Source organism: Balaenoptera ricei, chromosome 19 (genome assembly GCF_028023285.1).
Source record: "Balaenoptera ricei isolate mBalRic1 chromosome 19, mBalRic1.hap2, whole genome shotgun sequence".
In the NCBI taxonomy this organism is placed as follows: Eukaryota; Metazoa; Chordata; class Mammalia; order Artiodactyla; family Balaenopteridae; genus Balaenoptera; species Balaenoptera ricei.
In genome coordinates, this window is record NC_082657.1 from 16,542,533 (window position 1) to 16,567,524 (window position 24,992).

Genomic DNA, 24,992 nt, shown 5'->3' on the forward strand with positions numbered 1-24,992 from the left:
CTGTGAGGCTTCTGACCTGAGCAGCCTCTGACCTGAGGCTTCTGACCTGAGAAGGACGGAGCTGAGGGCCAGGGAGGAGCAAGTTTAGGGGGAAGATTAAGATCTGTGGAGTTTGAGACATCTCTTAGACCTTTCTTTGTGGATGATGAGCAAGTAGCAGGGTACCTGAGGTTCTAGGCTGAAGATAGAAATTTGTGGACTATCAGAAAAGAGATGGGGTTTAGAGCCCACAAAGCCAGATGAGAGCACCTGGGATTGACTGTAGATAGAAAAGTCAAGGCCAGGGCCCTGGGACACACTAAAGTGACAGGTGTGAGGCACAATGAGGAGGCACAACCAGAGAGGTGAGGAGAGGGCTGGGGTTCTGGAAGCCAGGAAAAGAAGTGCTTCAAGGAGGGGGTGGGGATCAGAGCACCAAATGCTGCTGCTGGGTCAAGCAGGATGTGGACTGAGGCCTGACCATTGTCCAACACTCTGATGACTCTACAAGCTTCATACCCAGAGGACAGTTCCTTTGGTCTCATCTGAGACAAGAGGATCCACTCCTGAGCTGAAGGTCAGATAAGGTGAGTCCCAGTCTTGCCCGGAACCCCTCTCCTGCCCTCATAGAGGATGAAACCAGAAGACACTTTGCTTCAGTGGCCAGAAACTAGGGTGAGGTGGGGCAGGGCAGAGCTAGGGTGTGTGTGTGGGGGAGGCGGGGCATGGGAGCTATTTCCCTAAATTAGCATGACCCTTGGCCTTTCCAAAACAACTTCTTTCTCAGAGACAACCAGTAACCTGAAAAAAAAATTTATTGGGAAAAATAGAATCTGTACAATTCAAAGTCGTCTGGCCTCAAGAGAGGCTCCTTCCCTCCTCAGCCGCATCCTTGGGGACTCGGGAGGCGACCTGGCTGGAGGAGACCAAGACCCTGGGTCTTCAGTGTGGCCCAGCAGGCGGGATATCTGGGCATCCACTTTCCTGGAAAAAGGACAGGGGAGTAGAGGCTGAGGTTTTGCTCAGTATTGGGGTCTGCGGCTGTGTATGTTCTGGGAAAGGGGCTCAGGAGAGGTGGGTACCAAACGGCGGTCTCAGAGGATTCAGGGGCCGGGTGTCTTAAATCCTGGCATGGTCACCTTTTCTGCCGCCGCAGCTCCGCCCTTTGAACCCTTAGCACCTGCAGTATAGGGTCGTCCTGGAACTCGCTGCCGTCGGAGTCTGGGGGGAAAAGAGCGAGATTCAGCGGGCCGCACTCGTAGCGTGCTGGACTGCCATCCAGATCCGGGCAGCCACGAGCGTCGGTGCGCATCAGCTCACCTTCCGCAGCCTGCAGAAGTCTGGCAGCCTGGAAGAGGAGGTCCTCTGAGGGGGCGTGGCCATCAGCGGATGAGGGCGTGGCCACAACTTCAAGAGCCCCCTCCTTGAACGGACGGGACAGGGCCTTAACACAAGTGGCCGCCTCCTCAGCTGGAGGGGGCCGGACCTTGGGCGGCTTACACCCGACTTCAGCCAAGAAAGTGTCTTTGTCCTTCCTAGGCACCGATCCCACTAGGGGGAGCATGGCCTTGGCGTTCCGAGACTCGGCCTTAGACCGACCCTGCGGGGTCTCTGCCTGGGGACACCGTGATTCAGATGGAGGGGCCGTGACCTCTGAACGAGGGGACAGAGTCTCGGTTTGAGGGCGTGTGGCCTTGACTTTCTGAGATTCAGCCTCGGGTGGAGGCGGGCCCTCTTGGCGAGGGGGTGTGTCCTCCAGGCTGGCCGGAAACAGCCGAGCCGCCACTACTTGGCCCAGCGCGCCTCTGAGCTGCGGGCCAGGGCCCTCGTCCGCTGCCGCTGCCGTGATTCGCCCAGCGGACTCCCGGCGTTGGGCTCTGCTTCTTCGAGGCTTGGAGCTCTGCCTCTCGAGCTCGGCTGGGCTGCATGGTGCAGGGGTGGGCGGGCCCTGGGGGGCGGCAGGGGGCGCGGGAGTGGAGGCAGAGGTCGCAGTGGTTGAGGCTGGAGGCGCAGGAGTGGAGGCTGGGGGCGCTGGGGTGGAGGCCGCGGCCGTGGGAGGGATGGCCCCAAGAGATACCCAGGGACCGGGCTGCGGGGCCCAGAAGAATCCATGGGGACTGGGGCCCCAAAAGATATGTGGAGAGAACCCTGGGGGAATAGGAGGCCTCTCCAAGCGGAAGGCTTCCCGGGGACCAGGTGGAGCCACACTGCCCCACAGTGGGATGCAGTTAGGCTGCGTTCCCAGGGAACCAAGGGTCTCCGCAGGGGCAGGAGAGGTCTGTAGACAGATGGGGATAGGGACCTGAGAGGGAGAGAAAGGGTAGAGGGTCCTCAGTCCCCCTCAGCCTCCCCCTTCCTTCAACTTCCCTTAGGATCCCCGCTCCAGCCCCCTCAGTCTCCTCCCTCCCCCCATCTCACCGTAGGGGTGAGGGCAGGGGTCTGGGGCAGCACCCAGGTTCCATCACCCTGGCTTCCTCGAGCCTGTTCAAGCTTGCGCCGCTGCCGCCACTGGTACAGAATGTCATCCTCTGGCCGCAGGGGTGCCCGGGAGGAGACTGGGGATGGAGTAGGGATGGGGGCAGGTGCTGGGGTTGCTGTGGAGTAAGTAGAGGGAAGAGGGGTAAGGCAGGGCCTGGGGGGATGAGCAAGGACAGCCTAGCACACACCCTTCGACTGTACCAGAAGGTTATTCAGACAGGCTCTCCAGATAATGTCCCAACTCCCCTGCAGATTGGGAAGTGGGAAAAGGGGCAGAATCAGAGAAGAGAGCCCTCATGGGCTTCTCAACCTGTCATCATTCAATTCTTCATTCATCAACAAATATTTATTGAGCTCTTACTATTTGCCAGGCACTGTTCTGGACATGGTGGTTACAGCAGTGACCAAGGCAGATCCTCCAGAATCTGCCCACTTCTCCCCACTTTACTTCCCTCACCTGCCAACCCCAAAGCAACTTCCTCCCTGGTTTCCCTTCTTCCTATCCTCCCAAACTGTCCCCACCCGCAGCCAGAGGGAGCCTGTGAACACCTGAGTCAGATCAGGGCCCTCCTGGGTTAGAATCTTCCCCAGGCTGCACCTCTCTCCTGGTAAAAAGCAAAAGTCTTTGCATTTGCGGTTTCCTCTGCCTGGAAGGCTCTTCGTTCATGTAACCACAGGGTTCACTCCAAGTCTTTCCAATATTTGCCCAAGTATCACCTTCTTAGTGAAGCCTTCCCTGGCTACCCTATTCAAAACTGCAACAACCCCAGCCCTACCACTCTCCATCCTCTTTCCTGTTCCATTTTTCTCCTTAGCACTTATCACCTTCTAACTACTAAATATCATACTTCTTTGCTTATTTATTGTTCATCTCTCCCTCCACAATGCCAGCTACACAAGGGCAGCAATTTTTGTCTATCTGGCCATTATCATATCCTCAGTGTCAAGAACAGGACCTAGTGTCAGTATTTGTGGCATAAATGCAAAACGAACTGTTTATTGTGTTCCATCCCAGTGCCCAGCCCTGTGCTGGGAATACAGCAGTGACTAAAGGCAGGGCCACTGGCTGTCCTCAGTCCTGTGGGGCAAAGAGACACCATTCCCTATCACCCAGAGCATCATTTTGTCAGTTATGATTAGTATGGCTACCATTATCTCTCAGAAGCCCCACCTACTAATGCTGCACAGAGAAGGGGTGGGGGGTGCATCATGTGGGACCTCTTCTTCTCTCCCTTCTATATACTGTGATTCTACTTCCAAACCTGGCCACTTCCCTCTACTCTGCTCCTCAGGCTCTGGCCCAACCCAAACAACCAGAGTCTGTCTCTCACTAGATGTTGATAGCAGCCATAGGGAGCCAATAAAGATCCCGTGCCCTCCTTGCTCAGAACTCTCCAGTGGCTCCCCGGTAGATTATGACCAAATGCCTCACATGCCTACAGAGCCTATGGAATCTGACCCCTGCCAATCTCTTCCACCTTATCCCATACTACTCTTACTCCTGGCTCTTGCCTTTCCTAGTTCATTGTCTGCATCGTGTTCCCTCTGACCTCAGGTCCTTTGTGCAGGTTAGAGGGCTATTGTCCCCACCTGCATCATTCAGGTCTCCACTTAGATAGCACCTCTTCCAGGAAGGCCTCTGACATCCCAGCATCGCAATTATCTCATGCATGGCCCTCATTTCTGCTTATATTCCACATTTGTTTGTGGAGTTATGTAGCTATTCTCTGCTCCACACTCACTATCCTGTGAGGACCATGAAGGTGGGACCATGTATGGTTGGTTCACTAAGGAATCCCCAATCCTGCTCACAGGCTTCATACACAACAGATATTCAATGTTTGTTATGTGAAATAATGAATACATTTAACCTGCAAAACAACTCATAAAGTAGGTAGTAGTTTTATCCCCATTTTACAGATGAGGAAACTGAGGCTCAAGAAGGAGAAGTGAATAAAAAGAGAAGTTTAGAAGGAGCAAAGAATCAGACAGGGGAGTGCTTGGGCAGGATCACACAACATGCACAAACACCACTCTGTTCTCTCTGCTTGCCTGTCCCCACTCACGGGAGTCCTGTGAGACATGGAGAGCATCTGTCCTGTGCAACACTGCATCCCAGGACCTGGGCACAGAGTAACGGTAACAACGATGACCGTAACAGTAACCCAGGTCCTTAATCCAATCTCTGAAATCTTGGGGGCAGAAATTTGAGAGTTCAACAGTTTGCATGTTTTAGCAAAGTTACATGGTATGTACAGTGTTGACAGGGGTCTGGGTCAGTACACCAGACTCAAACACATTGGTATTTAGTTGAACAATATGAAATTGCCATTATTCAACCATTTTTCACTTACAGACAAAAACTTCATATGGTTCAATGTTATATATCCATAGAAACAAGCATGAATATTTACTCCCTGACTTCAGACTATACTACAAAGCTACAGTAATCAAAACAGAACGGTACTGGCACAAAAACAGACAAGTAGATCAATGGAATAGAACAGAGAGCCCAGAAATAAACCCATACACTTATGGTCAATTAATCTACAACAAAGGAAGCAAGAATATACAATGGGGAAAAGACAGTTTCTTCAATAAGTGGTGCTGGGAAAACTGGACAGCTACATGTAAAAGAATGAGATTAGAATATATTCTCCCACTACATACAAAAAGAAACTCAAAATGGATTAAAGACCTAAATGTAAGACCTGAAGCCATAAAACTCCTACAAGAAAACACAGGCATAGAACACTATTTGACACAAATCATAGCAATATTTTTGTAGATCTGTCTCCTAACGCAAAGGAAACAAAAGCAAAAATAAATGAATGGGACCTAATTAAACTTAAAAGCTTTTGTACAGCAAAGGAAACCATCAACAAAACAAAAAGACAACCTACTGAATGGGAGAAAATATTTGCAAACAGTATGCCTGATAAGGGATTAATGGCCAAAATATATTAACAGCTTATACAACTCAACATCAAAAAACAAACAACCTGATTAAAAGATGGGCAGAAGACCTGAATAGACATTTTTCCAAAGAAGACATACAGAAGGCCAACAGGCACATTCAAAGATGCTCAACATTGCTACTCATCAGAGAAATGGAAATCAAAATCACAATGAGATATCACCTCATACCTGTCAGAATGGCTATCATCGAAAAGACCACAAATAACAAATGTTAGTGAAGATGTGGAGAAAAGGGAACCCCTGTACACTGTTTATGGGAATGTAAACTGGTGCAGCCACTGTGGAAAACAATACAACGGTTCCTCAAAAAACTAAAAATAGAACTACCATATGATCCAGCAATTCTACTCCTGGGTCTATATCTGAAGAAAATGAAAACAGTAATTCAAAAAGATACATGCACCCCAATGTTCATAGCAGCATTATTTACAATAGCCAACATATGGAAGCAACCTAAGTAAGTGTCCATCAACAGACAAATGGATAAAGAAGATGTGGTGTATATATTCAATGGAATCCTACTCATCCATTAAAAAGAATGAAATTCTACCATTTGCAACAACATGGATGGACCTGGAAGGTATTATGCTTAGTTAAATAAGTCAGACAGAGAAAGGTGAATACCGTATGTTATCACTTATATGTAGAATTGAAAGAATAAAATAAACGAATGAATATAACAAAACAGAAACTGACTCACAGATATAGGGAACAAACTAGTGGTTACCAGTGGGGAGAGGGAAGCAGAGGAGGGGCAGGATAGGGATAGGGGCTAAGAGGTACAAACCACTATGTATAAAATAAATAAGCGGGGCTTCCCTGGTGGCGCAGTGGTTGAGAATCTGCCTGCTAATGCAGGAGACACGGGTTCGAGCCCTGGTCTGGGAAGATCCCACATGCCGCGGAGCAACTAGGCCCGTGAGCCACAACTACTGAGCCTGCGCGTCTGGAGCCTGTGCTCCGCAACAAGAAAGGCCACGACAGTGAGAGGCCCGCGCACCGTGATGAAGAGTGGCCCCCACTTGCCACAACTAGAGAAAGCCCTCGCCCAGAAATGAAGACCCAACACAGCCATAAATAAATAAATTTAAAAATTAAAAAAAATTAAAATAAATAAATAAATAAATAAATAAGCTACAAAGAAATATTGTGGACCACAGGGAATATAGCCAATATTTTATAATAACTTTAAATGGAGTATAATCTGTAAAAATTTTGAATTACTATGTTGTACACCTGAAACTAATATAATATTGTAAATCAACTATACCTCAATAAAAAAAGTATGAATATTCACCCTAAATAAGATAGATATATGAATATTCTTCATATCGTTTACATCAAATTTAGCTGGCAAATCAGCTGTGGTGCCAAATTTGCAAAAAGCCTTCTGATTTTGGGGCTTCGTGTTCAGAACTGCAGACAGGATGCAGGGAGAGAACCTGCATACTCCTGATAGCTACTGTTAACAGCGCCGTGGTAGGTGTTCCATGTATTCACCAACTCATTTAATCCTCACAACACCCATAGCAGAGGAGTACAATTATTTCCCCTCTTTTACAGCTGGGGAAACAAGGCCCAGAGAGGCCCAAGGTCACAGAGCTGGTAAGTCGAAAGGCTGGGATTTTGCACCCAGACTGCCCTCATCCTTGCCTCCCAGAACCTACCTTGTGCCTCGGGGTCAGAGCCCTTGCTGGAGTCAGGAGTGAAGGTCATGGAGAAGGGAGAGAGGCCATCAGAGCTGAGGGGGAATGAGGAGCTGCCGGCATCGCTGGGGCTGAGGGAGGAGGAGGAAGAGATGGAGGCCTTGCTGTAGGGAGAGGCAGAAGTGAGGCAACGGGGGTCTCAGAGGCAGTGGCCCGAGCCTGGAGGGGTGGGAGTGGGGAGGGTGATGGGGGCGGGGGAGGCACCTGCGTTTGAGCAGCCTGGCAGCTCTGCTTTGCAGGCTCAGTGTCTCCAAGTCCAGCAGGGATGAGTTCCACGTGTTGAGGCTCTGTGAGGTGAGAGGGGTCAGAGGCCAGTCCCCATCCCAAAGGCTACTGGGAAAGGGGCTCGGGACAGAGGGCCTGGATGCAGGTCTACATTGCACCTGGTGCCCTCACATGCTGGCTTAGAATCTGCTCTTCCTCCTCAGGAAAGAGAGACCAGGTTTTCCTCTGTGGATCCATATCCCTCAGTGCAGTCATTGTTATAGAAGGGTTGACCCTGCCTTCCTGATCAGGCCTGGCTAGTCATAATGTTCTGTCCTCTGGTTCACAGTGATTGGCTCAAAGATGAGCGAATGAGAGTAAGCCCTGGGGTTTAGGATGGAGCTATTGGAAAAGCCTTCTCTTTCCACTGGAGTGATCAAGTACATTAGAAGCCTAGAGTTAACGGGGCCGTCTTGGCTATTTTGAGGGGAAAGCCTACCTGAGATTGAGCCAAACAAAGAGGAACAGAGAGCCATGAGAGTCAAGTTCCTCCCAATATGGTTCAAACACCTGGATTCAGCTGTGCCTGAAAGCAGCTACCTTTGGATTTCTTGATTGCATTAGCCAGCAAGACCTCCCTTTTTTGTTTACACTGCCTTGAATTGGGGGTTGACTCTAATTCTATCCCAGGGCTGGTGCTGCCAGTTCAGGCACGTACGGGAAGGAGTGGATGGGGATGTCACCTGCTTTATTTCCTGAAGGGGGGCCATAGTCTGTGATGCACTGGCCACCTTGGCACGAGTCGGGACTGCTGTGTTGGGTCTTCCTTCTGGTTCATTGGCTCCTGTTGAGAAGCTCCAATTGATTTAGGGGGGGCCAGGAGGAGTGGCTGCTGGGGGTATCGCTCAGGAGAGGTTATAGGCCAGGAGTAGTGAGACTGAAGCAGGTACCTGCTGCAAGTTGACTGCTGGGGTCTGGTGATTCAGGCCACAGCCACCAGAAGTCAGCCGGGGTTGGGCCTGCAGACTGGCGTTCCTCTCGGCTTGTGGGCTGAGCCTGTCGGAACCGGTTTATGTACCTGTGAGCATCAGAGAATTGCGAGGTGGGTGGGATGAGGAGAGCCTAATATTTAATAATAACAATAATAATCACAATAGCCAATGTTTACCTAGCTCCTTAGCAGCACTTGGTAGTTGTCCCTCAACATCTGTTCTCCTTTCTTATAGAGTAATGCAATTTTGTTTTGTTTTGTTGTGGTTTTTTTTTGCCAGGCTGTGCGGCATGTGGGATCTTAGTTCCCCAACCAGGGATTGAACCTGTGCCCCCTGCATTGGGAGTGCGGAGTCTTAACCACTGGACCGCCAGGGAAGTCCCCCAGTAATGCAGTATTATATAAGATGATATAATCCTGGGCACATAGCCATTCTATAAATACATTCTATAAATACATTTACCAGGTGCCCTTGTAGCTTTATGCCCATGTAACTCTGTTCTTGACCAACAGGTAGGAGGAGATGTGATTCTGGAAAGTGGATGTGGCTGGGAGCCATTATGGGCCATGAAGGAAAGGGTAACAGCCTAGGGAAGGGAGAGCGACAAGAAAGAAGGAGACAGTGTCTCTGACACCTCACTTAGGGGCTGCCATATCAGCCCTGGTTGCTTCTGTCTGGACTATTAGGTGATGAAGAAATAAGTACTCTCTTGTTTAAGCCACAATTAATTTGGGTCTCTGTGTTATAGCAGCTGAACTTGGATCCTACAAATCCAAGTGCTCACTATGTGACAGGCATTGTTATAGATGCTGTACAGACAGTAACTCATTGAAAACTTAAAACAGTCCTAGAGAATACATGCTATTAATATCCCCAATTTACAGATGAGGAAACTGAGGCCAGGATCATATACGGAGTTGGTGACAAAGCTTGGATTTGAACCTCGCTCCAGAGCACTTGCTAACATGCATGAAGTGTGGTCCTAAAAGTGGAGATCTGGCGGTGATGATTATTATGGGATGTCTGCCCCCTCCCACTGATCCAAACCCTTCTTTTCCCCCAGGGCTACTGCTACTTATTTGGCCATCACAGAGTCCTCGCTGTCAGTCACGGTGGGTGGTGGAGAGGCTCCCATCTGTCCCTCAGTGGTGCTGGGTGGGGAAGGGGTCCCTGAGCTGGATGGCCAGGACTCCTCAAACAGCTCAGGGGATTTGGGACCTGTGGCCAGAGCCCTGGGAGCTTCTGGGAGCCTGGATCTCTGGGACCTGGATGAGCTCAGGGTCTAAGTTAGGGGAAGCGAGGAGAAGAAAAAGTGAGGCTGAGGGGTTATCCCCGTAGGGGAACGAAGACACATATGAAGTCTCAGTCCGGAGGGGAGGAAACACGTCCCACGATTGCAACAACTCAAAGTGATTGGGGCTGTGATGAAGGGATCTAGGTGGTAGAGGACAGGATAAGGGCAGGGCCATGGGGAAGAGAGGAGGGACTGTCTTTTGAACTCTCACCCCCATTTCTCAACATGTCTTCCTTCTCTCTAGTCGTCACTCCCTTGCTACTGGGCTGGAACACAGCACTTTCTGTGGGGTGTCCTCAACTTGGGGTGCCAGGTCTGGCTTCAGGATGGCCAGTAGTGGCTTCGACCCAGGGGGGCGTCCCCAAAAGTACTGTCTTGGGTGGAGAAAACTGGCAAGCTGCAAGGGGAGAGGGGGGTTGGCAGGCAGAGCATGGTCACTGCAGCCCTGCTGGGAGGCTGTATGTGGGTGGGGTGAATGGGAGAATGCTAAGAGGGCAGAACCACACTACGATTCCCATGGATTCCTGGAAGAGATGGACTATAATTCCCATGAAGCACCACTGCACACTCAAGATAACGATACTGGAGGCACGATTCCCACCCGCCCTTGGAGCAGTCTCAAAAGAGAAGAACCCAGGAACTGTTGGTTGGTGGTTCTTAACCGTGGATCCAGTCTAGGAGGAATCTTTTAAAACTACAGATGCGTGATCCTCACCCCAGACCAAAAGAATCAGAATATCTGGAAGGGGGCTGGGCATCTACATACATCTTCTTCTCAGTGTCCCAGGTGATTTTGAAGTGGAGCTCACGTTAAGGGCCAAGGCTAAACCTTATCACTGTACATTTCCCATAAGTCCTTGGGACACTATCTGAGGAGAAAGGGGTAGATGGATTACAATCTCTATAGTCACTGGGCTCCGCCTAAGCAAGAAAGGTCAAAAATAACACCCATGGGAGTCTGGGGACAAATTCAAAATTAAGAATCTTAATTCCCAAGATGCTCCTGAACACCCTTAGAGGAAAAAAAAAAGCCCTCGGGGCCACTTAGCGGAACGTAAGACGCTAGGGAACCCCCGGGATGGTGAAGTCCAAGGCGGGAGCCGCTTAAGGCTGTGGAGCATCTTGGGAGTTGTAGTTCCAGTGCGGTTGAGAACGAGAGACTCCGGACCCTAGAAAACCTGATCCTAGGCTGCGTTACTCTCACCCTTGGTCCTCCCCAGGCCTCTTGTGATCCCCGGAAGAGGGATCGGCCTCACCTGCGGTCCATCCCGCAGCTACCTCGCCGCTTCCGCCTGCTCTGCTTGGTCACCGGACTCACTCGGAGCTCATCTTTGTCGCTTAGCAATGCCCTATCAGCCCCGCCCCTCTCTGGGACTGCAGGCGCGGGAAGAGAGCGGCCTCCAAGGCGACCAATGATAGGAAAATAAAAGTAATTGGACGGTGGCCAAAGGGAGATGTCTCACAATTGGTTGGCTGTAACGTGAATGAGAGAGCACGTGTGATTGGAGAACCATAGCGAGCTGCAGTAATTGGCAAGTCCGTGGACCAATGGAAAGGAGCTGAGGCTGGGCTCGCGGTTAGGAGGGGTTCCAATGTACTCTCGCTTTCCTGTAGTCGTGTATTCTAGCCACTCCCCCTCTTGCTGCGTAAATCTCATCCAGATTTCAGTCTAACTGCGGCTTTTCCCGTTGCAGGGGCAATAAGGGCGTCTATGTCCTCTCTAACCGCCGTCCCTCCATCAGTCCAGCAGCCTACCAGTCCCACCCGGTCATCTAACCACTTCCGTCTTGCTCCAGGAGCAGCTGGTTGCGCCAAATGCCAGGCCTGGGCTCCTGGCCGAGGTGGCTGGATCAAAATGAGCTATTTTGGGCCCCGGCGCGCTGCCCCAGGGGGGCCAGCCTGGACTGTTCTTGCCCGCGCCCCCTGGCCGCTGCTCACCTGGCAGACCCCGCTGCCTTGTGCACCCGAGGCTGAGTCAGACGCACAGAATTAGGCCCGGCTTGCCGGGGGGCTGGGACCAGGGCCCTACTGAGATGGGAATAGGGTCTGTTCTGTGTCCTCCTGACAGCCTGGCCCAGCTACCGCATTCCCTGTACCCAGGAATCTGCTCCTAAGACCGCCATCTGCGTCATCCTCAGAGCGCCTTCGGGGCGGGGGCGGATTAAAGGGACTGGGAATTCTTTGGTGGGTTTCTCAGGCTGTGGGTCCCAAACGCCACGCTTGCACCCCACTCTGGCAAGGCTCCGCCTCCTCAGCTTTAGTTTTCCTTTCGGAAAATTGGGGAATGATACCTCCCTGGCATTCAGCAGGCGCTTAATAAATGGCCAAGTCATTGTTGGGCTGTCTAAATAAGACTCTATTAATGGCCGGCTCTGGCCGCAGTCCCAACGTCCCCGGGCGGCCCGCCGAGGGGCGGACACAGAGCGTACTATAAAGCAGCGGCGGCGCCCGCTGGGGCACTGCGGAGCCTAGGGCGGCGGCGGAGCACGATGGAGATCCCGGTGCCTGTGCAGCCGTCTTGGCTGCGCCGCGCCTCGGCCCCGTTGCCCGGGCTTTCGGCACCCGGGCGCCTCTTCGACCAGCGCTTCGGCGAGGGGCTGCTGGAGGCCGAGCTGGCTGCGCTCTGCCCCGCCGCGCTGGCCCCCTACTACTTGCGCGCACCCAGCGTGGCGCTGCCTACCGCCCAGGTGCCAGGCCTGGGGGAGGGGCGGTAACCCGTCTCCTTCCAAGGCTGGGGTCCCCGGTCCCCTGAGGGGGGTGAAGGAATGTCCCTTGACTTTGAGCGGGCCACAGAGTCCGGCCCCTCAGAGGGGCTTCCGGAGTTCCCTGAGTATGGATTCTCGGAGGTCAGATTACTGAAAGGGGTGGGAGGTCCCCGTCAGTCTGAGGAGGGTCTCAGCTCCGAGAGGAGTGTAAGGGCTGGGTCACTAATTGGGTGGGGGCGGTCCCTCTGAGGGGAGTCTTGGTGATTCTGAAGGAGGCTGGGGACCCAGGGAATCTGGGAAAAAGGGGGAGCCCAGTCATTCTGAAGGGCGTGGGGCTCCCAGTGCCTCCCGAGGGGAGGGAATATTTTGTTATTCTTGAGGAAGAGAGTTTGGAGACTGTGGTGACTGTATGTCTCCTGGAGAGGTAGAGGGGAGGGAGGGTCCTGTGACTTGAGAAAGGGGGGTCTGGCCACTCAGAAGTGGGGGAGGAGTACTGGTAACTACTGAGGGCTCAAGCAATCCCGTGACTCGAGTGGGAGGGTAGAAAGGGGACTCTGGAGACTGGGGGAGGCGGCATCTTGGCGATTTCTGGCGGGGGTGGCGCAGTAAGGGCCCCTGGGGCTCTGAGGGGAAGGGGGCTGAGGAGTCAGTGTTGAGAAGGACACGCTGACTACGGCGTTGCTGACACTGGGGGAGAGGGCAGGCCTCACCCCGTGAGGACGGAGGTCCCTGACCTTGCAGGGTAAGGGGGCCTCATCACTCTGGATGAGAGGGGAATCCCAGTGGCTACAAGGGGAGGGATGATCCCAGTTATTCTGGGCGAAGAGGTCCTCGGTGGCTACGTGTAGGAAAGGGGACGCCCCAGTTCCAGAGGCCAGGAACAGCTGCAGCACCGGAACCAACGGAGAACCAAGGGGAGGGGCCTTCCTGGGTCCCCGGAGCCTCGCCCCGCCCGATGACTATCGGGCTGTGCGCAGGTATCGACCGACCCCGGGCATTTCTCGGTGCTGCTGGATGTGAAGCACTTCTCACCCGAGGAAATCGCCGTCAAGGTGGTTGGCGACCACGTGGAGGTGCACGCGCGCCACGAGGAGCGCCCGGTGAGCCCGCTGGCGGGGGCGGGGCCAGAACAAGTATGCAGGATCCGCAGGCCGGAGGGGCGGGGCATCTACAGGGAATGGGCAGAGCCCCTCAAGCCTCTTTCCCTCCAGGATGAGCACGGATACATCGCGCGCGAGTTTCACCGCCGCTACCGCTTGCCGCCTGGCGTGGACCCTGCGTCCGTGACGTCCGCGCTGTCCCCTGAGGGCGTCCTTTCCATCCAGGCCGCACCTGCTCCGGCCCAGGCTCCGCTGCCGTCGCCGCCGGCGGCTGCCGCCAAGTAGGAGCCAGGGCACGCCTGAACCCTGGGAGCCGCCTCAGGCCCTTCCACCGCACTTTTAAAGCCGACCTGACTCCGCCCAGCCAGATGTCCCGAGCGCGCCAAGACTACCCGCCCACCCAATCTGGGGTCTGCCTTGAACCTTCCAACCTAGACGCAGCCTTGATAACCTAGACCTTTCCACTGACACTCCCTCTCTCACACACGCTCCTGTTTTCAAACCTCCCGACACCTCTCTGGCTTCCAGACCCTACAAGCACAATCCCCCAGCCTACAGTCTCCCATCCCCACTGACCCCATTTGGCGTAGAACCCCACTCCAAACTCCCTATTTCCTTCTGACTTCTCTAGGAAAACATCTCCACACCCCGTTTCAATCCCCCCCACCCAAGATTATGGTGTAGACAGACCTGCCCCCACCCTAGGCCTACGCCAGTCAAGCATAAGCCCCCGCTTCCCCTCAAACTCTGCATAGACCTCCCAACCTGGACCTTCCTGGCCTGGTCCCCAAGACTCTGGGTCCTTCCCCTCATTCCAACCAGATACTCCACTTCTCCTCACTCTCTCCCCCCAACCCATCTTCTAACTTGAAACCTCAGCCAGCCACCCCCAGACTCTTGAACCCCTTTTCTGACCCCCATCCTTTTACACCTATTCTAGGCCAACCAGGACCCTCAACCTCACACTGTACAGATATCCACCCCATCTCCTCAGACTCTGCACGGATGTCCTAGGCCCCTAAGCCCAGCTCCAACCAGAACCCCCCAGTCACTGTCATGACCCCCAAGTCTCCAACCACATAGCCACCTTCCACACCCCTCCCCTTATTCTCCAAGACCCAACCAAGCAGCCACTTTCTTTGATTCCCCACAATCTTTCTCTTGCCTCAAATTCCCTGATGCCCCATCCCCTCACTCCCCCAATAAATGTGCTACCGCTGTGCCAACTGCTTTATGTCTGATCCGGGAAGGATGGGCTGGAGAAAGCGGAGGCCAGTGTGGACGAGGGGAATGTTTATTGGGGTGGGGGTGGGGACAGGGGAACATCACTGTCGCTCGTACATCTCCCGTAAGATCTTCATGCTTTCTGAGTAACGAAGCTGGTTCCGATGGGATGCCTCCTTCCACCTGCAGTTGGGGTGGGGGGAAGGCAGAGGGAGGACTCAGCAGTTGGCGCACAGGCCACAGGGAACAAGCAGTTGGGGGATGCTCACCTCTGGCGGATGCGTTTCCAGCGCTGCATGTTTCGGTAGATGAGTGCGGAGGGTGAGGGCTCAGGCTCAGAGGGCTGCATGGACAGAGAGGCCAGGCTGGGTGGCCACGCCCGAGCCCCACAACTCCTGCCCCATTGCCCCAGGGCGGCCTTGCACACCCACCTCATCATCAGGGGTACCCTGGGTCTCAGGCTGCAGTGGGGATGGAATTCGGGATCTACAGGCATCTCCGGGTGGTCCGGGAGCTGTGGGTGGAGGCAGCTTATACACATCACGACTCTTGCTGTTGGTGACCTCTGAACCCTGAGGACACAGGACCCCACACCAAGCCCAAGAGAGTCAGAGAAAAGAGCCAGGGGCACACATTTCACACCTCCTTCCTTTCCCAGTGACAAAAGACATGAGGGTCTCACCAGGGACCTGCACTTAGGAGTCATGTCTGTCTGCTCCAAGGATCCCTGTTTTCTCCTATCCAACCCAGGGATCCCCTCAATTACTCCTGCCCAGCACACAGACCTCCATCTGTGGAGACTTCCATTCCCAGCCCAAGGGGTCCCCATCTGCTCCCCTAGGCCAGGTGGCTACATCTGTTTGCACTAAGGACCCCTGCCCAGTCTCCCAGCTCTTGGGAACCCCTGATCTTGGAGGTCACATCTATTTGCCCAGAAGAACCCTGTCCCCTCTCCCTCCCAGAACAGATAGCCACGTCTGTCTGCTCTGGGGCACTCCAACCATTCCCCTGGCCTAAGGGTTCCTATCTGTGTGCCTCACCGGATCCAGGAGTTACCTGAGAGACACAGAGACCTGTGCTTGTCTATCCCATTAGCTAGGGGGGAAGGTACCTTGTGACTGTCTACCCACTGCCCTCCCTGGCTGCTGGGCGGGGGCCCACCACCCATCCCACCTCCTCATCCTCAGGCAGTGGGGGCAGCGGTGAACTGGGTGAGCGTTCACGCTCGCGCACTGTGGGGCTGTTGCGCATCCAGGCTCGGCAGATCGGGTAGAGCGGTGTGTTCTCACTGAACTGAGCCAAGTCCACGCTCCGGTCAAACAGCTTGATCACGTACGAGTCTAGGGTGGTGAGTGGGAGGGGTATGAATATCGTCACGTAGACCCCCATCACTGCCTGCCCTCCAGGGCCGCCGCCTACTCACTGGATCGCTGTGGCCCGCCCTCGGCCAGCCCCTCATCCATCTCCCTCCTCTTCTTCCTCCGCTGATGGGGGAATCGGGCAGATGGCCTGTGTGGGGAGGGAGAATTTCAGGACCGGGGTGGGGACTGAGGACCTCTCATCAGCTGGCTGGGGCCCCTGCCACCTTACCGTTTGCCGCTGGCCGTGATGGAGCAATCCCTGTGGGGAGAGACAGGGAGTCAGCAGGCTTACCCTTGAACAAATGCCTGCTCAAAACCCCCCAAAGGGCACCCTGGGGGTACTGTGATCAAGCTCATACAGACGCCACCAACTCCTTAGGCCTTGTGTTCCCCCCACACCGGGGCTTCAGGTGGCATCATCAGGGGACCTAAGCTTCTGCTGCCCCAGGGCCTTTGTACATGGAGAGTGGTTAGGAGTGTGGTGGAGAAAGCATGGGGCAGGGTGGTCAGGGCTTGGATGAGGAAAGAAGTTATCTACCACAAACCCTCAAACACAGATCCCATCAATAAAACTTACTTGTTGTGGGTGTCTGAGGGGGTCTTCCCAGCTTCCTCATCCAGACGCTCCCTGGTAGCAGAGGAGAACTGTAGGCTCAGGGTTCCAAGGGCCCAGGGTGGGAAGGCACCCAGTGGCCTCATCCATTGGGCCCCTTCCTCCCTAAGCCAGCCTCTGGGGTCCCACCCAGGGCCCCCGACTCCCTATGACCCCATGCTGGGCCAGGTCCCAACCTGTCCATGTGACTCTTCTCCAGCAGACACTGCAGAACAGCATCCAGTTGGTTCCGGGCCTTGGCCATCTCCAACTCTGGGGAAGAGGGTACCGAGCAGGAGTCACTTCCCAGGCCCACGGCAGGTGGGCAGCCACTGGGCCAGGGAAGGGCATGTGTATCCAATCCTTCGGTCAGGCCCAGGCATGCTGGGAGGGTACAGTGGGCAGAGACTACTGAAACGATGAGCAAGAGCTCTGGCTTCCAGGGCTGACCCGCATGGTCATGTGTGACCTAAGGTGAATCACCTTACCTCACTGAGCCTGTTTCCTCATCTCGAAAATGGGTCTCCGAATGATACCTACCTGCTAGGACTGTTTTGAGGTTTAAACAAACCTATGTTGTATATGAATCTCAGCAGGATGCAATAATAATGAGTAACATATATAGAGTGCTTATTATGTGCCAAGCACTGTTCCAAGCACATCACACATATTAACCCATTGAGTTTTCACAATAACCCTGGCAGGTAAATATGATGTTTATCCCCATTTTACAGATGATGAAACTGAGGCACAGAGATGTTAGGCTACTTGCCCAAAGTCACACAGCTAGGAAGTCGCAAGGCTGAGGATTTGCACCCAGGTCATCTGGCTCCACAGGTGAAGTTATAAGGCACGGACTCAAACTGGGTGCAGAATCCAGCCGCCAGATGTGTTTTGTTTGGCTGAGGTAGTTGTGTCATTTGAAATCTGAGTTAAATCTGAATAAGATGGCTACATTTAATAATTGGGAGATTTCATCTCAAATACCCATTTTTGGCTTTTTTTCCCCCAGGAAATGAGATCTGGGCCCACCTTCCTGCATGCCACAGCCCCTGCCTGGCCCTGTCAGCCTGTGTGTTTGCCTCTCTTCATCATGGAACATAAGTAGATGATGATGTTATAAATATTCTCCTCTTACTCTTGTGGGGTGTTCGCTCTTCTCTTCCAACTAGTAGGAGCTCTGACCCAGCGCTCTACAGCCTGGAAGGACACTTGGGGACATGCTTTGCCAGCCCTGAGACTTCCTGAAGAGACCAGGAAACATGACTCAGAGGAGAGACAGGGTGGGGATGCAGGGCTGGGGGCAGCTGAGATTCTAGCAAAGAGCCTTGGTTAGGAGCCAAGGTATGGATCATGCCCACCTCTCTTTCCCTAGTCCTTGCTTCTCTCCTGAACCTCAGATCTTGGGATCCTATGGACTCCTGGACACTTTCCCCTTGACATCCCCTGGGCTCCTGCCACCTACTGGGTCCCACACTGGCCTCAGTGTCTCTCTAAACTTATCCCTTTTCCTGGACCCCCTTCTCAGGGGTATCCACACTGTCACCCCATCCCTCCCTGGGCCTCAACACGGTCACTTCTCTCCCTCCCCCACCCACCCCACGGCCTGTCCACTTGGTCCCCTGAGTGTCTCTCCCCCCTCCCTAGTCTGCCCAGCCAGGTCCTTTCCCTCCCTCCCCCTGGGCTCCCAGCCTCAGTCTCCCCTTCTAATGAACCCTCCGCAAGGTGGCCAGGGGAATCTTCCTAAACCCAAACCTGACCCTGATCCTTCCCTGCTTAGAACCGTCCACGACTCTGCAGTGCCCCCCTGGGGCAGAGTCTGAGTGTTTCAGCCTGGTGTTCACAGGCCTCCATGACCCTGACTACTCCTTCCTCACCACCATCATTTTGTTGTGGTCAGGCCCCCTTCACTTTTCCATCCACGATTTTGGGGGCATTTTTTGGCATCTGGGGGGCCATCTTGTAAAACTCCCTCCTTGGTTCAAAACCCTCCCTTGGCTCCCCATTTCCCTCAGAGCAAAAGCCAAAGACCTGCCCCCCGCCCCTTTGCTCTCATCTCCTCACACTTTCTACGTCACTCGCTCTGCTCCAGCCACACTGGCCTCCGTGCTGGCCCTTGAACACTCCGGACAAGGCTTTCACCTCTCCGCTGTTTCAAAGCTATTTTCTTTGTCAGATTTGCTGTTCCCTCACTTATCCTCATCGCTCTCTCCCTCACCTTGCCTCACTCCTGATCTCCCTACCTTCTCCTGTTTCGTTTTATTACCACTTATAGCATTTAACATCTCACGTCATTTTACTATTATTTTGTTGTCTGGATTCCATGCCTCTCCCACCACCCTTAACGTGCCAGTCCTGGGTTCCCATCAAGCTTGGCCCCAACCCAAAATGACTTCCGCTCTCTCAGATTCAGTTTCCCCATCGACCACATTTCCCAATTCCTAGGATTATTGGGATACAGTGACTACGAGGATTAAAAGCCTTCCTGTACTTCAGGTGCTCAGCAAATGCTGGACTCATGACCACTGCGAGAAATGGGGAAACGGAGAAAAGAGTACTTCTTTGAGTCACACGGCTCGGGATCCCCATATCTTACCGCACCACACCACTGCCTGAGCCACCACCATTCAACCTCAAAGTTATCCTGAACACAGACCGGGAGGATATCAAGGTGGCAGGAATCGCTCGATGCCTAACAGCGATAGTAAGATGGGCTGCGGGGAGAAGTCGCGTAGTCCGCCTTATCGCGATAATGCTGTCTATAAGGACTCCCACACCCTGATCAGTCCGGTGCTCCCCTACAGGCCCCCGACCTCGGGGTCCTCACCTGATTTCTCCACTTTCACCTTCACCGGGAACATGGTTGGGGTCTGGGGTCTGGCTAGCTGGGTCAGAGAAGCCCAAAAGAGCCTAGGGTCACAAGTCAAGGCCGGAGGCAGACGGGGAGAAGTCAAAGGTAAGCTTCGTGTGTGGGCAGTCCTCCGCCCTGAGCAGTGTCCGGCCGCGACGGCCGCGGAGGCCGCCACCTCCTCCAGTTGCCCTTCTGTGGGCGGGCCCCTTCGGCAATCCCTTGTTTCCATTAGTCAATGCAACCGTCAGTCTCGTACCCTGGCCAATTCACAGCTGCCGCTGTCGGTTCCCAGCTCTAAGTCCCACCTTTCTGGGGCCAGGTTTCCGGAAACAAACCAACGATATCTCAGGGCGCTTCCTGGGAGGTGTAGTTCTAGCTCCCGAGACTCAGCAGAAGTAAGCGCGCCTGCGCCGCGCGAGGCACGGTGGGAGACCAAGGATCAGAGCGTCGCGAGGCTGCTTGGCAGTTACAGTATTAGAAGCTTTGAGTAACACCAATTTCGCTATTGAACAGGAGTTATTTAACCGTGGGAGTCTCTCTTGGTCCCTAAGAGGAAAACAAGTCTGGGGTTAGGCTGGGTTCCCTCTTAACTAAGCACTCACTAGGTGTCAGCTACCTGTTAAACTCTTTTCAGGTGCAGCCTCATTCACTTAGCAAATATTAAGTACCTGAGCCAGGTACTCTCCTAGGTACTGGGGACACCGCAGTGAACAAAATGGACAAAAATCCTTGCCCTAATGAGCTTATATTTTAGAGGATGGAAGATGAACAATAAACAAGTAGAACATTTTAAATGAAATGTAAGAGGAGAATGGATATAGCCTGAAAGACATAGGGAGTGTGGTGGCCCGAGCGCGGGTTGGAAAAGAATTTCCAGACACAAGGCAGAATGTAAGGAAGATAGAGTTTATTAAAGAGAAGGGTCGCTGCAAGAACAGCGGGCCAACTTCCTGGTAGCCAGGGAAAGTCAACCCCCTCTGTGGGCTAGCAGCCAACTTTTATAGCCTCAAGACAAAGAAAAATCCTGCGGGCAGGATGGCATTAGGTGATTGGTCAGGAAGCTACAAGGTTACTACATGGTGGATATTTTACCTAATATGGAGTCGGGGGGCTGACCGGTTCAGATTAGGAGAGCGCATGGCAACAGTTGCTATGGGGGCTCGGTTAATTCCAGAGTTTTTGTCCTGTGCCCTTGATGTAGGGTGTCCTTGATGTAGGGCTCCACAGGAGATGCCAAGGTGGGGATTGAAATTTTAAATAGGGTCAAGGAAACCTTCTCTAATAAATCTCTTGAATACATGTCTATTGCTGCAGACGATCTCCTTCAGAAAATGAGGAACTTCCATTTACCACATGTGCCTTGGCGTAGATAAATTCTAGGGGGTAGCATTGTGATCCACACTTCTGATAAGAATAATGAGGGCGAGTGGGGAAGTAATATTTTCAAATTCACATACTACCTGTACAGGATAACAGTCCCTAGTAATGGAAGTATTATTGCTTTCTTGGTTCCAGATCTGTACAGTAGGGTTCCCAAGCAAGAAAGTTCCTATTTTTGATGGGTTATGATTAGTATACAGTGAACTAATGCACATGATGTATGAAGCACTAAGCCTAGCACAAAGTAAGCAATCAATAAATGTTTCGGAATATTAATAATCATTTTATGCTTCAACCTCCAAAAGATCCCAGGAAATCAATATTGAGAATTAGGGTCCTTTATTAGGGGATGTCAGCAGAGAACACAGGAGATAGGAACAAGTCTTAGGGGCTTGAGAGCAGGCTCGGAGTAGAGGAGCCCATCCTGGTCCTCAGGCCTGTGCAGAAGTTGTCAGGGGGTACCCAGGGGTATGGTGAAGGAGAGGTAGTCCCCAAGGGCGCCCCAACGTGGCCGGTAGATCTGGAAGATAGTGATCCAAGTGGTGAGTACAATCACCCAGAAGAGGAAGCCCACAGCTGAGCGCCAGACATCTGTAAGAGGGAACAGGAGGGGAAAGGTTGGCCTCCACCTGCTCTCTGGTCTCCCCGAGACCGGCCCTCTCTTCGTTTCCACAGAGTCCCAGAATTCTGGAACCTCCATTGTCCCTTCCCAGCAAGGCTCCCAGAGTTCCCCTCCCCACACCCGATGGCCTCCCTTCCTCTGTGCCCTGGACTCACAGCCTTTGATTTGGCTCTGTTCTGTGTATGCCGGGACAAGGAAGGCCTCTCGGAAGAACCAGAAGATGTTGACCAACCAGAGAAAAGGCAGGAAAGCAAACCCACCTAAAGAGAAGAAAATAAACTGGGACTTAAGGCAATGAGGATCCTCCCAACACCCACGTAGAAGACCAATTTGGAAGGTCCTCTCCCATACCCAAATTCAAATGGAGATCTCTGCTATCAGGGATTCAAGAATCCTGACTCCTCCCCGGAATCCAGAAATCTGAGTCCTCAACCATCTTTTTGGCAGGACCAAGAGCCCAGGCCCCCAACTCCTGTCCTCTCTTGGGACCCAGAAATTGAGGGCCCAGTCTCCTCCTTCCTCAGGACCCAGGCCCTTCCTCTCTTGGGACCCAGGAGTCGGCGTCCCCAGCCACTTCATCCTCTAGACCCAAGAATCCAGGCCCCTAGACCCTCTTCCCCCAGGCGCTCTAGTCCCGTCCCCTCTCTTCTCCGGGGACCCTAAGATATCAGCCCTTACCCAGGTAGTACTTCCGGCACAGGTTCAACTTCTCCTCGTTGGACACCCGTTCCAAGTTCATAGTTGCGCTGGGGCCGGGTCTTCCGAGGGTCTTCAGGGCAAGACCCAAGCCCTGACCCTAAGTGACAGATGCAAGGATCACAAACAACCACGCCCCTATTACGACAAAAGGGAGAGAAATTGAAGGGTGGGTTTTCTGAAAGAAGGGTAGTACCCCCGCCCCCACCAGCAAGCTGACTGGGTTGAGACGCTCTTTATGTTTACTGGGGTACGGAGACGACCCCTAACTCACCAGTGGAGTCTTACTTCCTCCGGTTTGGACCCCTTTGCCACTTTCAACTACGGACTTTTGCGCGAGATGCCGCAAGTATCTCTGGACCTTGTAGTCTTTTTGGTCAGGCAACGCTGCACGCATGCGCTTTCAGGCAACGCCAGTGGGTGAGTCCAGGCGGAGGGTGCGAGCCTCCATCACGCAAGCGCACTAGAGAGTTTCTGAGTGTCCGGAGGCCGCGAAGAACTACATTTCCCAATGCCCTTAAGCAACGGAAGTGATGTAAATAGCAGACATAGTTGGAGGGTTCGGGTAAAAATGGCCGAATATTTAGCTTCGATATTCGGGACTGAGAAGGACAAGTGAGAACGGGCGCAGGGAGTGGCCCCTCGGGAGCCCGAGGACGAGGCACTTGGTTCCCTGGTGGCTGGGCGGCGTGGGGCGGTGTTTCTGGGGTGTCCGGCTCCCCGGCCCTCGGTTCACCTCTGTCTCTGCACCTCTTCCAGGGTTAACTGCTCTTTTTACTTTAAGATCGGGGCCTGCCGGCATGGGGACCGGTGCTCCCGGCTTCACAACAAACCGACTTTCAGCCAGGTGAGACCCGGCACGGAGCCTGGGGGGTTAACCTCCTGTCCATTCCCCTTCTGTTGTCCACCATCACGAAGTCCCACCTTTTCCGGATTTCTAGGGCCCACCCTACCGCCCGGCTTTTTTCTTGTCGGACCTCTGCAGGTTCCTCCCCCAACCTTCAGGCCCTTCTCCCAGGAACTTGGCCACGCCCCCGTACGTAAAGACCACACCCCTGGGCTGTCCCTCACTGCTAGGTACCCCCTCTTCTGGTTTTCTGAGGGACAGGCGTTGCTGATGCACTCAAGATGCTTATGCTTTTTGTCTGGTGCAAGGTCTCACCCCCAACTTTCATACCCAATTCCTTTGCATATAGCCCCGCCCTCTGAGCTCAGGCCCCGCCCCCTTTAAATTCTGTTCAGACCATAGTACTGCTCAACCTGTACCGGAATCCACAGAACACCGCCCAAACCGCAGACGGATCGCACTGTGAGTGAGGGACCTGTCTTGGGGGCAGGGCGGACAGCTGCCAGCAGGCCACGCCCTGATTCCACCCTGCCCCCCTCCTCCAGGTCACGTGAGCGACGTGGAGGTGCAAGAACACTATGATAACTTCTTCGAGGTGAGGGTTGGCAGGGGTGGGTTCAGTTTCCTGTGGGCCAGCAGCTCAGCTGAGTTCCTCCTGGTCTTCCACAGGAAGTGTTCACAGAACTGCAGGAGAAGTACGGGGAGATTGAAGAGATGAATGTGTGCGACAACCTGGGGGATCACCTCGTGGGCAATGTTTATGTCAAGGTGCCTGCTGTCTCTCCATTAGAGTCTAGAGGTGGAGGCATTTCAATGCCTAACGGCCACCGTTGAAGCCTCACAGCTTGAGGTCCATCACTGAATCCACTCCAGACCCTGAGCTGCTAGCTAATCCCCTGATTTCTGAGTTTGATTGCTGACCCTGACCGACTTTCCCTCAGTTTCGGCGCGAGGAGGATGCAGAGCGGGCAGTGGCTGAACTCAATAACCGCTGGTTCAACGGGCAGGCTGTGCATGCCGAGCTGTCTCCCGTCACTGACTTCCGGGAGTCGTGCTGTCGGCAGTATGAGATGGGGTATGGTAGTGCAGGGGTGGGATGGTCACCTGGAGTCCCAGACTTCTGTGTATGTGTTGAGGGGGCTGTCAGTGACAATGGCCTCATCCGTCCATCCATGCTTTACCCAGGGAATGTACCCGGGGTGGTTTCTGCAACTTCATGCACCTGCGACCTATCTCCCGCAACCTCCGGCGGCAGCTCTATGGGCGGGGACCCAGGCGCAGGTACCTCAGGACCAGCCTGCCAAGACTTCTCGTATCCCAAGGCCCCTGTATCCTGAGATGAATCTGATCCTGTGCCCCAATAAGTGTCTCAAGCCTTTTGTGCCCTAAGACTAGCCCTGAGCCCCATCTGAAGACCAGCACCTAAGTCCCAACCCCCAAACCAGCCTGAACCCCAAACCCAAGTCCATCCTGGATCTCCAATCCTGAGGTCGGCCCCTGTGCACCTATCCTGAGGCCACCCCCAGGAACTCTTCTTACTTCATCAACTGCCATGCCTATCCCAGAGCAGAGAGGCAGAACTGGGGGATCTGCACACCATTCCCATGGCTCTAACCCTCCTCTCTCCTGTCCCCAGGTCACCCCCAAGGTCCCATACTGGCCACCGTCCCCGAGAAAGAAATCGACGACGGTCCCCAGACCACCGGCATGGCCGTTTCTGAGATGCTGACCTCCTTGCCCTCCACCCCTGGCAGGCACATATGTTCCTGGCCAGGACCCCTCCTCAAAGCTCCCTTAACTCCCTAGTGCCATCTTTTCCAGGCTCCGGGTCTCCATGATGTAATACCTTCCACACAGGGACCTTCTATCGCCCCGCCCCTAATAAAGTTCTATATTGAGGGTTTAGAGCTTCGTTGTTAGCTTGAGCCTGGCTGTGGGCTGGTTTCCTTCCACCCCCACATCTGCTGATGAAAAGGGGAAGT

General features: G+C 53.6%; 5 protein-coding genes across 14 annotated transcripts; 2 read left to right on the forward strand and 3 right to left on the reverse strand.

Moving 5' to 3' along the window:
• Positions 1-776: 776 nt before the first annotated feature.
• On the reverse strand, positions 777-10,963 carry PROSER3 (proline and serine rich 3). Of its 4 annotated transcripts, none has more exons than XM_059904122.1 (9): positions 10,889-10,963; positions 8,297-8,424; positions 8,090-8,190; positions 7,347-7,429; positions 7,104-7,213; positions 2,398-2,573; positions 1,300-2,281; positions 1,119-1,200; positions 777-963 (listed from the first exon to the last, which is right to left on the reverse strand). In XM_059904122.1, exons 1-9 carry the CDS (start codon positions 10,897-10,899, stop codon positions 822-824), a joined length of 1,815 nt encoding a protein of 604 aa, XP_059760105.1. In that variant the 5' UTR covers positions 10,900-10,963; the 3' UTR covers positions 777-821. The 4 variants fall into 4 exon arrangements, with proteins under 4 accessions (XP_059760105.1, XP_059760104.1, XP_059760106.1 ...); XM_059904121.1 differs by having other exon boundaries at positions 7,104-7,246; XM_059904123.1 differs by lacking the exon at positions 10,889-10,963 and adding an exon at positions 9,844-9,892 and having other exon boundaries at positions 7,104-7,246.
• Positions 10,964-12,077: 1,114 nt separating this feature from the next.
• On the forward strand, positions 12,078-14,663 carry HSPB6 (heat shock protein family B (small) member 6). 2 transcript variants are annotated; one of them, XM_059904417.1, is made up of 3 exons: positions 12,078-12,319; positions 13,315-13,470; positions 13,549-14,663. In XM_059904417.1, the coding sequence occupies exons 1-3, from the start codon at positions 12,122-12,124 to the stop codon at positions 13,720-13,722; spliced, it is 528 nt and encodes a 175-aa protein (XP_059760400.1). In that variant the 5' UTR covers positions 12,078-12,121; the 3' UTR covers positions 13,723-14,663. The 2 variants fall into 2 exon arrangements, with proteins under 2 accessions (XP_059760400.1, XP_059760401.1); XM_059904418.1 differs by having other exon boundaries at positions 12,080-12,319; positions 13,315-13,437.
• Positions 14,664-14,710: 47 nt separating this feature from the next.
• Positions 14,711-19,653, reverse strand: LIN37 (lin-37 DREAM MuvB core complex component). Of its 3 annotated transcripts, none has more exons than XM_059904416.1 (9): positions 19,442-19,653; positions 16,812-16,887; positions 16,600-16,650; positions 16,252-16,281; positions 16,085-16,170; positions 15,835-16,001; positions 15,093-15,175; positions 14,931-15,004; positions 14,711-14,844 (listed from the first exon to the last, which is right to left on the reverse strand). In XM_059904416.1, exons 1-9 carry the CDS (start codon positions 19,473-19,475, stop codon positions 14,795-14,797), a joined length of 651 nt encoding a protein of 216 aa, XP_059760399.1. In that variant the 5' UTR covers positions 19,476-19,653; the 3' UTR covers positions 14,711-14,794. The 3 variants fall into 3 exon arrangements, with proteins under 3 accessions (XP_059760399.1, XP_059760397.1, XP_059760398.1); XM_059904414.1 differs by having other exon boundaries at positions 15,093-15,233; XM_059904415.1 differs by lacking the exons at positions 16,252-16,281; positions 16,600-16,650 and having other exon boundaries at positions 15,093-15,233.
• A 1,514-nt stretch (positions 19,654-21,167) lies between these two features.
• On the reverse strand, positions 21,168-22,537 carry PSENEN (presenilin enhancer, gamma-secretase subunit). 2 transcript variants are annotated; one of them, XM_059905264.1, is made up of 4 exons: positions 22,438-22,537; positions 22,146-22,263; positions 21,623-21,727; positions 21,168-21,436 (listed from the first exon to the last, which is right to left on the reverse strand). In XM_059905264.1, exons 2-4 carry the CDS (start codon positions 22,204-22,206, stop codon positions 21,297-21,299), a joined length of 306 nt encoding a protein of 101 aa, XP_059761247.1. In that variant the 5' UTR covers positions 22,207-22,263; positions 22,438-22,537; the 3' UTR covers positions 21,168-21,296. The 2 variants fall into 2 exon arrangements, with proteins under 2 accessions (XP_059761247.1, XP_059761248.1); XM_059905265.1 differs by having other exon boundaries at positions 22,146-22,301; positions 22,438-22,525.
• Positions 22,538-22,703: 166 nt separating this feature from the next.
• Positions 22,704-24,915, forward strand: U2AF1L4 (U2 small nuclear RNA auxiliary factor 1 like 4). Of its 3 annotated transcripts, XM_059905261.1 has the most exons (9): positions 22,704-22,778; positions 22,923-23,010; positions 23,149-23,199; positions 23,406-23,472; positions 23,556-23,605; positions 23,680-23,778; positions 23,952-24,085; positions 24,196-24,291; positions 24,647-24,915. In XM_059905261.1, exons 1-9 carry the CDS (start codon positions 22,735-22,737, stop codon positions 24,729-24,731), a joined length of 714 nt encoding a protein of 237 aa, XP_059761244.1. In that variant the 5' UTR covers positions 22,704-22,734; the 3' UTR covers positions 24,732-24,915. The 3 variants fall into 3 exon arrangements, with proteins under 3 accessions (XP_059761244.1, XP_059761246.1, XP_059761245.1); XM_059905263.1 differs by lacking the exon at positions 24,196-24,291; XM_059905262.1 differs by lacking the exon at positions 23,149-23,199.
• The last annotated feature ends 77 nt before the right edge of the window (positions 24,916-24,992 follow it).